Source organism: Gadus morhua, chromosome 12 (genome assembly GCF_902167405.1).
Source record: "Gadus morhua chromosome 12, gadMor3.0, whole genome shotgun sequence".
NCBI lineage: Eukaryota > Metazoa > Chordata > Actinopteri > Gadiformes > Gadidae > Gadus > Gadus morhua.
The window spans coordinates 26,196,419-26,209,914 of record NC_044059.1 but is presented as its reverse complement, the minus strand read 5'-3'; the positions used below and the strand labels follow the sequence as shown (position 1 = coordinate 26,209,914).

The following is a 13,496-nucleotide window of genomic DNA, read 5'->3' as shown; positions in this document are numbered from 1 at the left end:
CACTGAAATCAATGCCACGCTCTGAACCCTTAAGTTAATTAATAAGTAGGCCCATTGCATTAACTAAGTATGACCTATTTGTATATTGATCAACAAAGTATACGTACGTATACAGATTGTCCAAGGGATGACAACGCCCCTGATTTCACTTATTTCAGACAAGTATATGGGCAGAAAAGTGGCACACACGGTTATAATAAGCATATGACACAATCACTGACGGGGATTCATTAATAAAACCACATGGGAGTGTCACTTTTGTACAGTGTCAGACATAGGATTGTCCGAACAGTCAAGTTACATGATACATGGCACAAAATGCTTTTGGAACCAACAATTGATTGCATTTTTATCGCTTTTCATTCACTTACATTCAGGGCGTTTAGCAGACGCTTTTATCCACAGCGACTTACAATAAGAAAAAACGCATCAGAAACCCCAATAATTTCATCAAGCAACCAGATGTAAATTGTGAAGAAAAAATGGGGAGGCGTAGAGAGAGAGAGGGGTATTGGGAGAAGGAGGGAGGGGGGTAGAGAAAGAGAGGGAGGGGAGGTAGAGAGAGAGAAGGGGGGAGGGGTAGAGAGAGGGAGATAGGGAGGGAGGATGAAGGGGGAGGTATGTTAATACCGAGATTAATGATTCCTTATTTATTGAGCTGCACATTAAGGGCTTTCTATGGTTCCACGTACCCGCAAAACCCTCCTTGCGTCCACAAAATTGCTCCCAAAAATTGTAACCTTCAGTCGAGGCGACGCAGGAGCCAGGGCTGTGATTGGTCGGCTTACTAAAACCCAATGCAGAACCATAAAGGTAGAAGACTGCGGGAACGTGGAACCCTAAAAAACCAAGGGCTGTTCATGGTCCCACGTTTACCGTACGCAACGACGACATTTGGTGACATTTGACCTCTGGGGTTGCATTGTTAACAGCAAGTCCATTCCAGCCCTTAGAAAGCAACTTCAATGCATTTTCATTGGGATAACCATTTGCCAATAGCTTTTATTGTAAGTGAAATTACCGACGCAGTCATCATGTAGCCACCTAACCAATTATGTCTGTCCACCAAAATTACTTTATGGATTCCTATTCTGCTTGACCCCCTCATTGCTGCTCTCAGCTATATTTGTTTTTGTTTTTAGCCTTTTCGTTTCGCAATTCACGTTGGAATTTGATTAATCGTTTAGCCCTAGTGCCACGGATAGAGTTGTTCGCTTACAGTGGCTGTGGACCTGTGGTGAGTACATTGCACCTCACCCCCCTAGAGTGTGTGTGTGTGTGCTTTGTGTCGGTGTGCTTGTGTGTGTCTGTCGGAGACTGTTTGTGTGTGTGTGTGTGTGTGTGTGTGTGTGTATGTGTCGGACACTGTGTGTGTGTGTGTGTGTGTGTGTGTCAGACTGTTACTGTGCGTACACGAGAGAGAGAGAGAGAGAGAGAGAGAGAGAGAGAGAGAGAGAGAGAGAGAGAGAGAGAGAGAGAGAGAGAGAGAGAGAGAGAGAGAGAGAGAGAGAGAGAGAGAGAGACTTTATAACAGTTTTGTGTATCGTAGTCTGTATAATAAGGACATGGTATTTATTCGACTGGTGGGGCTGATTAAATATATTCACCTTTGGCGCCCTCTCCTGGTTGGTAAAGGAAACTCACTTTGCCACCAGCGGTAGAAACACCGTCTGAATGACTCTTCTTACAATACCAAATTGGCTGGCTTCCATTCCAACAAACAGAAGAAACAAAATAATAGGTATGTTGTCTCCCTTTTGGAAATGTTTGTGCGAACGACTGCTCCACTAACCTAGTAGAAAATGAGGTCAGCTCAAACACCCAATGCTTATTATAAAAACAATGAAGCTCTAAATAACACGCATCATAACCCATGATTTAAGACTGTCTGATATTGCCGTACATTTATTTGAGAGAAATTCGAATACTGAAATCAGCTATGTGAAACACCACGTTTATATATTATAGTGGTCAAATAGCGGAGTAAGAACCTACACATCATTAAGCTTATGATAGAATGCTCGGCGATTTGATTGGTGGAAGAACCCACGTGGTATAGGTCAACTTCCGTGTCATTCTGCGAAAATGGCGGTGAGTTCGTATGCTTAAATAGTGGATTATTATGGTTGGTTCTCGCTGCAAGTTTGAATTCAATAATTCTTGCTAAAGGACTTTGTTTTGTGCCTTGACTCCTTTGTCCCAGCGCCTTGTTCTTTAGCTCTTTGTGCTAATAGATAGCTTTACTTTATAAGCAGAAAGACAAGGATTTGCTGGTCTGTGTGAGATTCTGAAGCCAGACAGTGCCTTGATAAGCTTTGCATTAAAGTACCCTGTGTGGAAATGTGAAAACATTTTGCTTACAACTTTCCTGGAGCCTAGTTTTAGAGATTCAGTGTGTGTGTGTGTGTGTGTGTGTGTGTGTGTGTGTGTGTGTGTGTGTGTGTGTGTGTGTGTGTGTAGAGGGAAAGGAAGGGCTCTCTTATATATGAAGATATTAAATCAATTTTAAGAAAGAAACCTTTCAGATGATTAAACTGGATTCTGCCACAATCCCTGGAATCTAGTTGTCCTTTCCACTCCAATACAGAGGTATTTGTCTACAAAATAACCCCTGTCCTTTGAAACATGAATGAGGTAGAATTCTAAGCTTGAAGACAACATTACTATGTTGTTGATAGGCTTCCAACCACTCTCCCTTCCCTGTAATGTCTGAAGACTGATTAGGCAACCTTTATTTAATAAGGGAAATAACTACAAGTTTATGATGCTTTTACACGAGGGATGCCAATAAGTAACAGGTATTATTTTTTTGCTCTGTCTCTTGTTCGTTGTTAATAAAGAGCTTCTTTTGAAAATTGTAAACAATGAATGTTGCTATACTTTTTTTATTTTCCTCTCTGAGACAGCTGCTCTAGCCCATAGATTAACTCTTTCTTTTTTCATCACTGGTGATGAATCAAAGCTTGATCTAAGAGAAAAAGGTAAATCATTACATTTATAACCTCTGCAACATGGGTGTAAAAAACAACTTGGTTCTTATGAAGGTAAGTACTTCAACTGTGCTAGAAAAAGCCTACCATCCTGAATGCTTACTGTTATTTCTCTCCCTCTTAAAATAAAGATGTTTTTTTTTTAAAGCGGAATCCAAGAATCACACAATTATTCCAATGTACCTGTACTTCTGCTGTGCAAACGACAATAAATATCTTGAATATTGAAAAGTTGTAGTCTTGTACTCATTACCTTGACTAAATTAAATTGTGTGTGAAAAACAGGGAGACATCAAAAACATTCAAGTTGGTGGCCCTTGAGGACTACAATTAGCTACTGCTTAACCGAACAAACAACGCTGAACAGGGATGAACACAGCTTCCTGACTAGACTCAAACTGTGGTGCCCCGCTCTTCCTCATCGACCTGTAGCACAAGGCTCTCACGCTGACCTGCACTGTCAGCTTGTCTTTATTGGACACTGAATGAAATAACGCATACAAATTCATTAAGCTTCAATTGTACTGGGCTACTCGCATAGTCACATCTATAACATTTTACTACATGGAAAGAAACGTTAGGTAGCTACGTAATGTTACTTAATTATATACGCAAAACCGTGGCTATATATTAAACTATTATTACTCAACACAATAGGCAAACATAAAGGCTGATATAAAACAATGAACATCTGAATTCTTGTTGGAATTTGCTGTTTCTGTATCGTAATAGATTTTAGAAAGTGACAGTTAACTGATGTTAAGTATTTTAAGAATCTGCATTACCCTCACATAGCCACTAGGAAGCAGGACCAAACATATAAGCTGTAAATACTATACATAGCCACAAGGGGAGCAGGACCTTACTGAAGGCTGCAATAACGGCTCCATCCACAGAAGGCAGCACCACAGACAAGTGAGGAAGCCGAGGGAAATACGGCACACCGGCTCCTCCCACTACTTCCGGGCCATGCGGATCAGACTATAGCCGTGTTCGAAATCGTTCCCTATACACTCGTTCCCTATTCCCTATATAGTGTACATGACATTGCACTATATAGGGAATAGGGAAGTAGTAGTGTAACAACTAGCAGGTGCTCGACACGACTCGACTCAGCTCTCATTTTTTGCGTTTCCACCGCGAAAACATGGTATCTGAAGTGGCTGCTTTTTCTAGTACCGCCTCGCTCTAGGTTCCAAGCGAGCTGAGCCGATGCTAAAAGGTGACGTCGGCATACGGCCGGCCACTGATTGGCCAGAGTGTGGCGAAGTCACGAGAGCAACATGGCAACCATGCTGGTAACAGCCATAGCAGCGCCGCAGCCAACATATTCCACTTCAACTTCTTCAACATGCCAGCTAATAATACGAACACGAATACCATCGCATCGATGTCCTCCATTGTTGTTATGTGGGTTCTGTCCATGTGTGGGTTGCGTAGGTGTTGTTTGCGTCGCGTACAAAAATACGACACGGCCCTTTCGCGCAGCCGACCCCGCCCACGTCCAGGAGGTACTATTTGCGGTGGAAAAGGACCCGTGCTGCTACCGTGTCGAGTCGTGTCGTGTCGAGTCGAGCTACGTGTGCAGGGGAAAAGCGGCATATGGTTCTAGAAAATGGAAATCAAAATCAACCGCGAAAGTCGCTTGTTATTCGTGTCATCGGCAGAGCACTGTCAATCACGCACAGCCCGGTGAATGGCACATGTGATTGGAATGTACGTCAGCTGAGAGCAACCAATAGGTTTAGAGCTAAATGGTCCCGCCCCAGGAACGTTGTTCTTTTTTTCAGATTCGACTGTCAGGAGTTTCAAAACGAGTGGCGTCAGAACAATGCCAATATTCACGTGACTCAAAGCTTGCGCCTGTGTTGTCAAATCTCTGAAAAGTCAGTTCTGAAAAAATACGTTGCAATGTCGTAAACGTACACCTTTACAAGTTTTTAAAACTAAATATTCAACCTGTCAAAACGTATTTCTCAATGTATGAACACCTGTTTGCAGAATCCCATTTACAAGGTTTCAAAACCGGGCAACAATGAAATACACTGTTAGAACAGTGCCAGATTTGAAACTCTGCAAATGCGCTGGTGAAATTGTTTGAACTTTGAAAATGTGTTGGTGAAAATGATGAAGAAAATAAAATAGAACACAAAATCATGTTTACAGATGTTTGAATTTTTTTTATTTTTTTTTTCAGGTTATAATCTCTTTTTTCAGTGTTGCAAAACCTTTTTTACAAGGTGTTGAGTTTTCAAACCCAGACTTACAAGCCTTTGAAACTTTTTTTTTCAGGTTTGAATTATAGGGATGGCTAGTCACTACGTCATCATATCAGAAAACGTCACTTCCGTGTCCACTCGCTAACATTCTCTAAAGTAAAATGGTGCAGTGCTGTGTCCCGTGTTGCAATAACCGCAACGACGTCAACAAAACAATCTCTTTTTACCGATTTCCCCTCGATGAAAAAGAGAAGAAGAGATGGCTGAAGTTGATACGGTAAGTTGGATCTCAAATGATGAACGGAAATAACAGGCTAGTGCTAGTGGTTACTAACGTTATGAGCTAGGTACTACTAGCGAGTGCTAGCTTTGTTTGTTTTGTCAGCACTTCAAAATGCTTTCAAGGTTATTGTTATCGTTCTTGAACTGCTACCAGTAATGTTGCATATGCTAAGGAAGACAGCCAGTGTCTGTGCTGCAAAGGAAATCATTAGACTTTGAAGTGAGACTGACTTTGACTCTAGTAGACCTAGCTAAACAACACATTTGATAATATAAGTTTGTTCTGCAAGTTGGAGGGAGCCTGAGATGTAATGTGGGTAACACACTTTATAATAAGATGCCATAATAAACAGCAAACTAGTCATTACCTAACCCTTTGTTAATATTTGTTAATTGTTACTAAAATATCTATTTGGCACAAGTTAATCGTTTTTTTTCACTCACCAAAGATTGTCGCTGGTTAGGGCAGTGTGTTATGGTTAGGGCCTCGTGTTAGGGTTGTGTGTTAGGGTTATGCAAACAACTTATATTTAATTAATGATGAAAAAACTATTGACTTGTGCAAAATTTTAGTAACAATTAACAAATATTAACAAAGGGTTAGGTAATGACTAGTTGGCTATTTATTATGGAACCTTATTATAAAGTGTTACCGTAATATGTTACTTGCCACTTAGTTAGTTTATTTTCTTTTTTTTTGCAGGCGTGACAAGTTCACCCCGAACTGCAACTCCAGGGTCTGTGGGTGGCATTTTCCTGATGGCAAAGCAGCTGGGCCAACACGGTTTGCATGGAATGACGGAAAGGCTTTCCCCGACCACATCCCCACCAAACGTAACAAAAGAATGGTCCCTGCGAGCGTGGAGGATGAAGGAACAGCTGGACCAGGCCCAAACCACCTTGGCGTTGCTCCACAGACCCCTGGTACTTCAAGTGTTGTGCTTGAAATTGAGAATGATCTGCTCAGAAAAGAAAATGACCAACTGAAACGAGAATTGGAGAAACAAAAACACACATTTTCATTCAGTCAAATATCCTCACACCCTGACAAAGTTAATTACTACACTGGCTTGACAGATGCTGCCACTGTCTTCTTTTTGGAAGCCCTTCTCTCCAAATTTTATCTCCGGTACCATTTTAATTGGAATGTCCAAATTATGCCCCTTATCGATCAGCTACTCCTGACTTTGATGAAGCTCCGACTGAATTGTGGCATCCTAGACCTATCAACAAGATTTAATTGCTGCCGTGCCACAGTCACCAACATCTTCACCACAATCAGCAGTGCACTGTATGACATTTTGTATGTTGGCATGATGGAAAAAAACATCCCCTCGAGATTCAAGAACCAAACATCCCTGCCAGATTGCTTCAAGCCATTTCCAGACTGTCGGATTGTGCTTGACTGCACTGAAGTGGCCGTCTCCAATACAGAAAGACTGGACACCCAGAGTCATCTGTACAGTCATTACAAAGGATGCACCACACTTAAAGCTCTGATCGGTGTGGCTCCCAATGGAGTTATAACCTTCGCCAGTGACCTATACGGTGAAAGTACCTCGGACAAGGCGATAACAGCTGACTGCGGAGTACTCCAACAGCTAGAACCAGGTGACATGGTGATGGCAGATAAGGGACTCACTATTCGTGACATTTTGCCTGAGGGAGTTTCACTGAACATCCCAACGTTCCTTGTCAATGGACAGTTCACAGTGGAGGAAGTAAACCACAACAGACTCGTTGCCTGTGCAAGGATTCATGTAGAGCGTTCCATACAACGTCTGAAAACATTTGGCATTTTGACCTACATCCCGTACCAGCATAAGAAGCATGCCAACAAGATCCTAAAAGTATGCGTTTGTCTTGTGAATTTACAGAAGCCCATTCTTCACGAAATTGCATGAATAAATGTCATTGTTTTACTCATGTCTGTCACATCAAAATCATTCAGTTTAAGCCACCATCAGTTGGGAACTACTTGGACATACACTTTGACAGACTAGGTGCAAAACAAGCTGAACTAGCAGACAAATTTTAGTCTTCACACAGTTGCTCCCACTCCCAGTCAGTTTATTGTTAACACAAACAATGTAACAAAATAATAATATAGTGAATGAATAGTGAACATGAATGAGGCCTTACCCTTAAAAGGTCCCATGACACGCCACCAGGTGTGGTGTGATTAGCTTACAAGCCGTTTTGGAAATCTGCACCTTATGACATCACAAGTGGGCATGTCCACCTAGACGTCATACATCTAGGTGGACACGCCCACCTGTGATGTCATAAGGGGCAGATTTCCAAAACGGCTTGTAACGGCTAATCACACCACACCTGATGGCATGTCATGGGACCTTTTAAAGAGACTAGGGGTATCAGTGTAAATGGCATCTGACTATGTGTAGTGTGTTATGTACTGTGTGATGAGAATGTACAACAAAACAAAAGGATAAATACCTTGGTGGCCCGGCAAGCGGCAGAAGAATGAAATCCTGCACTAAAACAGGTCATGAATGCAGAAGTATGCGAGGAAGGAAACAATCCTTATAAAATGTTTCCAGAATGTTAATGTTGCTAGCCCATGCTGGGTCTTTAGGGATAAGCAGGATAACAAGGTCAAGAGGAGTCCACACCACAAGATGACAATTGTTGGCTCCTGTCAGGTCCAGATTGCCCTGAATCTGATGCCAGTGGTTGTGGGTTTGCTTGAGCTTCAGTAAGCCAGTGACTAAATCCAGTTCTAGAAAAAAGTCCTTCCTCTCCGCTGCCTGCAGGTTGGTCTTGGTTCTGGCTGAATAGGGACATTTCACCTCAATGATGAAGTCATCAGCCACCGTCCCATCTGTCAGAAAGGAACACTCCCCTCTCCTGGATGGTCACACCAGTGCGCTCCATGTATTCCGGCTTTGCCTTTGGCTCATGGAGGATTCCCCAATCACAAGCCTGGGGGCAGGGAAGGAAAAAGGTGTAATCGTGAAGACTATCCCTGCATTCCGTATTGCATTGTAAATGACACAAAAGTGGTGGCTTTGCATCCTACAAAATTTGACTGGACGTAGTATGCATTCCTATACTCTACGCATAACATTGACATAGTATTATTATTAATATTAATTTTGAGATGAGATGAGATATTCATGTATTTTCAAATGCATACAATTATATGTATAATATGTAAGTATGCTTCAATTCAAACACTTAGTGCCCACCCCTTACATGAGATCCTTGTTTGAGGTTGTGTTGGCCAAGCAGGGTTTTGAATAAGGAAGGAGGGTAAGAGTTCCGCTTCAATGCTGCCAACACCAAACCGAAGTTGCTGGCTGTGATTCTTTCGTGGCGATATGCCATCCTGATAAAAGAAAACCATAACAGTTAACCTCATGCCACTTGCAACACAGGTGCATTTTGACCATGTAGCACACAGGGATGTTTCCAGCACTAATGGAGAGAAAGCTAGTCAGTACCGTACACCTGAAATCAATAGAGACTATCTTTGTATGTATCACCATAAGGCATTCTTAGTTTACCCAACTGTGGCTCTCTCAATGGCTTTTTTCTCTTGTGGGCTGACAGCAAGCGATGAAAGCACTTACAGAGCTTTGTCCTCTGCATTGCCATAACCTGAGCTGGTCACTACCCCATCAAAGGTCTTGATAGGGACGGTATAAGTAAAACAGACAAATATCATGAAATTAGACAGAAAATGTTGGTCAATGATGTTCAGTAAGTCATGGACCACATATGCTGTTTGGCAACACAGTACAAACAAAATACATTCAAAGTGTGAACAGTTTGATGTCTGATTTGCAATGGTTTATATCTATGGGTATGTAAACTTGAATTTATCATCAGGTGAAATGGAGTGTGGTGGGATAACTCAATCAAACGTAGCTAATTTGTAACTGATTTAATGTAGTGTACTTGTCATGTTTCTCATAAAGCAGGACGTGACAAATCAAAAACACAAAGGACAGAAGTCAAACCTGAGGTGTTTCTGGTGCCAGAATCCAACCAAGACCTGTAAAACGGCCCAGCTGTGCCAAGGAGTTCAGTATCCATTCTCTGTCCCCCTGGGTGACGGGTCGTTTTATTCCAGCTGAAATAATAGATTATAGTGTTCTCACTTGAAACCATCTCCTATCTCACATACCTGCTGTCAGTAGCATCACAATTCATTTATAACACTAAAGCCAGACAGGGCGTAGCTTTTAGTATTCAAAGAAAACCTGACCTTGAGATGTGGAAGGTGCAATCACAGACACCCTCTTCGCTGTGACCTCATCTGTTTTGGGTGCTGGGGCCCTCTTCCACACACACTCGACATCCGTGCGGGTTAGGTTCTTTTCAGCCCAAATCAGCAGGGCTGCTACATGGTGACACTTGGCCATCCCGATAGCACAAGAGCAGGTACTTGCCTTCACCTCCTGTCCCTCAACGTGTACCCGAGTGAAAACAACTCAACTAGCTAACCCTCATCAAACCCTAAGACAGCTAAAGGACTATCAGCAACGCACACCCTGTGTTTACATTAGATAGCTTTCGCTAGCTTCCAATGCGAAATTCACTAACCTGTCTAGCTATGTTTTAAAGTTGTATGTTATGCTATTACGCTGAAAACATCTAATCTAGATAACCCTCACCAAACCCCAACACGGCTAACAGACAGCCCTGTGTTGACATTAGCTATCAACACCCTTACTTTCTCACCTCAACATCGTAGCTTTTTTTTTTTCATTGACGCCTGGACTTTCCCTGTCAGACCTTCCACCTGACATTAATACTGATACTACCCTTTTAGAATTGTAAGAGTTAAGACCCTTTTGTAAAGACTTTGGGATGTCTGTAAAGTACGCTGTCACTGTATAAAACGTGACCGGTTCCTGTGCTGCTGCTGCGAATGGACACGGAGGTGGACGTCTGACGTCACACTAGACATCCCTATGGCAGGAGACGAGGTGAGACCATGGGTGTGGTCTCACCTCGTCCGCCATCACGTGACAGCGCGTAAAATAACCCGCCATGTTCGATTCATTCACTCTGCGCTCACCAAGTGTTCCCAAGTAGTGCTCCGACGAAAACTTTCCAATCATGGTCCCTTTTATAGCCATGGTTTCGCCTAGGGATCAGATCTTGTTCATCATATTTCTACTGCGGCTCAACTCGGTCTTGGGGAAACCGGAGGGTGAGTTATATTTTATTGCAATATTAATAATAATTCGATCTCGCTAATGACGCTCATATTTTGGGATGGGATGACGAGCCTTTACTGTGGAGCACACTGTGCCTGCGTCTGCCTTGTAAAGGCTTTAAAGGGGTAGTTCGGAATTTTGGACATAGGGCCTGATTCCCAAGTGAGCATTGGCATTCTATATCACTGGAGACAGTTTAACACATTTCATACAGTCCTAGTTGCAGAGTTCGCAACCCCTCCACAGTACACCCGAGGTAAATCAATTATAACGACAGGACTATAAATCTAAATGTCTGTTTATAGAATAATGTTAGAAATAAAACCAACCTTGCATTGCTCTTTGAGGGAATTGCGGGGTCTCAGCAGCAGTGTTTATATTCCTGTACGTAGGCTACGGCAGCGGCGGACTGATACCTAGGTTTCCTGCCGCTGTCATTGCTACAAACGCAGAGTGCAGTGAACGAAGGAATTCTATAAGCGTATTCAATTAACAAGATATGCCCACGTTTGGAGGAGTTAGCGATGCATCTGCTTTTGAAGACGATTGAGGAATTTGTTGTATCCAACGAACCGTACATGTACGAGCCGGTGTTTTGATGTCCAAGCCAGCAGCAACAAGCCACAGTTGAGTCCTTTCTGGATCTCGCACTGGAAATTGGTGGAAACTTTGTGGTGCCCATCTGTACCGTTTATTTCTAAAAGCACACTGAACCATCATGTTGCCTAGTCGTTCAATTGCGCTTCTGTCCCACGCTTCTCTGTTTACGTTCTTCTGTCGTGATTCTGTTACAAACCTAAAAAGTAAAAAGTAGTCCCTCGATGATTCATGCGATGCAAGGTTAGTTTTATTTCTAACATTATTCTATCAACACAGACATTTAAATCTATAGTCTGGCGTTATAATTGATTCACCTCGGGTGTACTGTGGAGTGGGTAAGAATGTTTTTAATAGCAGGCTAGCATTGCCCGTTGCCGTGCGCTAGCCTAGCACGAGCGAACTCTGCAACTAGAAGGACTGAATGAAATGTGTTAAACTGTCTCCAGTGATATAGAATACCAGTGCTCATGTAGTGTGTTAAATAATATTAACAATGCTGATAAGGCAAACAGATTCGTTTAACTGATAGACAGAGACGGGGATTCAAAATAAACCAAATCTTTATTACAAACAGCTAAAACTCATTTATATCTAAAAGTCACAATATCTAAAATAGCAGTCCCAAACTTAAACAAAACCAACCAGACTAAAGCTGAGGCCAACTGCTGAGAGGCAAACTACGCCGAGGAGTGCCAAGGGGTGCTACCACTCACCACAAGTGCCTTACATCAACAGTCACTACACACTAAAGCTGGTGAAAAACGTGTTAAATCCCTGTGCTCTAATTCACATGCAAGTGACGGGACCTCACCAGGGGTGCCTAGCCTCCTTACAGTTTGGCACCCAGCTCCAGCCTAAATAAACAATAACTATTAAAACATCAAAAAACATTTAACCCCCAGTTGGTTCAATAAATACTCAAAACAATAAGGCAAAGCAAAACAGGGCAAACAGCAGCAAGTGAACCTAAAAAATGGAAGAAAATATATAATTAAGTACGGCTCACTATGCTGCATACGTAGATCAATTGGTGTGGCCTACAAACTACTCACCACCACGGGTTTAGGGGGTAAGCATGGAAGTCACTCGGTCACAGGGGGGGGGGATTTCCTAAAGATGGTCACCCCATGCCACAGCGAGAAGCAGACCAAAGCCATACTGAGGCACATCACACCTGCTTTATATAAGGGGCTTGATTTAGGGGACTGGGCCATTTCCATGCTGTGTTCAAGAGCACTATGTTCTACACTGTTTAGAAATGCTTCGTACATTGCTACACTAGCTTGGAATCAGGCCCTATGTCCAAAAATTCGGAACTTAACCCTTTAATCCGTCATTGGGACGATGAGATGGAGAGGAAAAACAGTGTGTGTGTGTGTGTGTGTGTGTGTGTTGTGTGTGTGTGTTGTGTTTTTTCTTTTAGAAATATCATGCAGTGGGAGCAATGTGACACCTTCAAACCATGAAAGCACGGAGGCAACAAACTAACGAGTATTGACTGGAAGCACGGTGAGAACATTGCTGTGTCGTGGGTCGGGCAGAAAGGTGAAAGCCTACCGCGAATTTGAAGGTAAGTTGCGAATCTTACCATATGATGTAACAGACGTGTCCCATGTTTGTAATCGTTAATTATAACGTATATTTTGTAGATCGCATATTCTGAACTTCACCAACGGAGGATCTGACCATCAATCGGTGTGAACTACTCAGAGAGTGGGGAATACACAGTAGCACTCAACGGCAAAGACAGCGACACTGAGCTCAATATCAAAGTCATCCGTAAGTATGGGCCAGGCGGGTATAGCATTGGATGACTATTTTCTATAGTAGGTACAATTTAGCAGTTTTCGGGTTGGCTGGTAACGAAGGTTGCTAAGTTCGATTCCCTCAGCTCCTCGTCCTAGCTGAGTTTAGAGGTGTCCCTGAGCAAGGCGCCTCTCCTAAAGGAAGGTTGCTGGTTCGATCCCCGGCTCCTCTAGCTGAGTGTCACGGTGTCCCTGAGCAAGGCATCTCACCCTAACTGCCACCTAAGGGAAGAAATGCTAGTTCAATCACCGGCTCCTCCTAGCTGACGGCGGAGTCGACCCCTCAAGGCCTGATTCCACCGGACGCGTTACGGCAACGTTACGGCTGAGGCACGTTCTTGGCCGCTGTCACCGAGGCAGATAGGTTCCACTCTAATCAATGAGACCATATCCACCGGGCGCGGCTGCGGA

General features: G+C 42.9%; 1 protein-coding gene across 1 annotated transcript; it reads left to right on the top strand.

Annotated features, from left to right (window-relative positions):
- The first annotated feature begins 5,345 nt into the window (after positions 1–5,345).
- On the top strand, positions 5,346–7,417 carry LOC115556084 (uncharacterized). The gene is made up of 2 exons (XM_030373207.1): positions 5,346–5,486; positions 6,195–7,417. The coding sequence occupies exons 1-2, from the start codon at positions 5,371–5,373 to the stop codon at positions 7,393–7,395; spliced, it is 1,317 nt and encodes a 438-aa protein (XP_030229067.1). The 5' UTR covers positions 5,346–5,370; the 3' UTR covers positions 7,396–7,417.
- Positions 7,418–13,496: the final 6,079 nt, after the last annotated feature.

Coding starts and splice junctions, on each gene's coding strand:
- LOC115556084 (XM_030373207.1), top strand. CDS start 5,371: ATGGTGCAGTGCTGTGTCCCGTGTTGCAATAACCGCAACGACGTCAAC. Junction 5,487..6,194: donor AGATGGCTGAAGTTGATACG/GTAAGTTGGATC, acceptor TTTTTTTTGCAG/GCGTGACAAGTTCACCCCGA.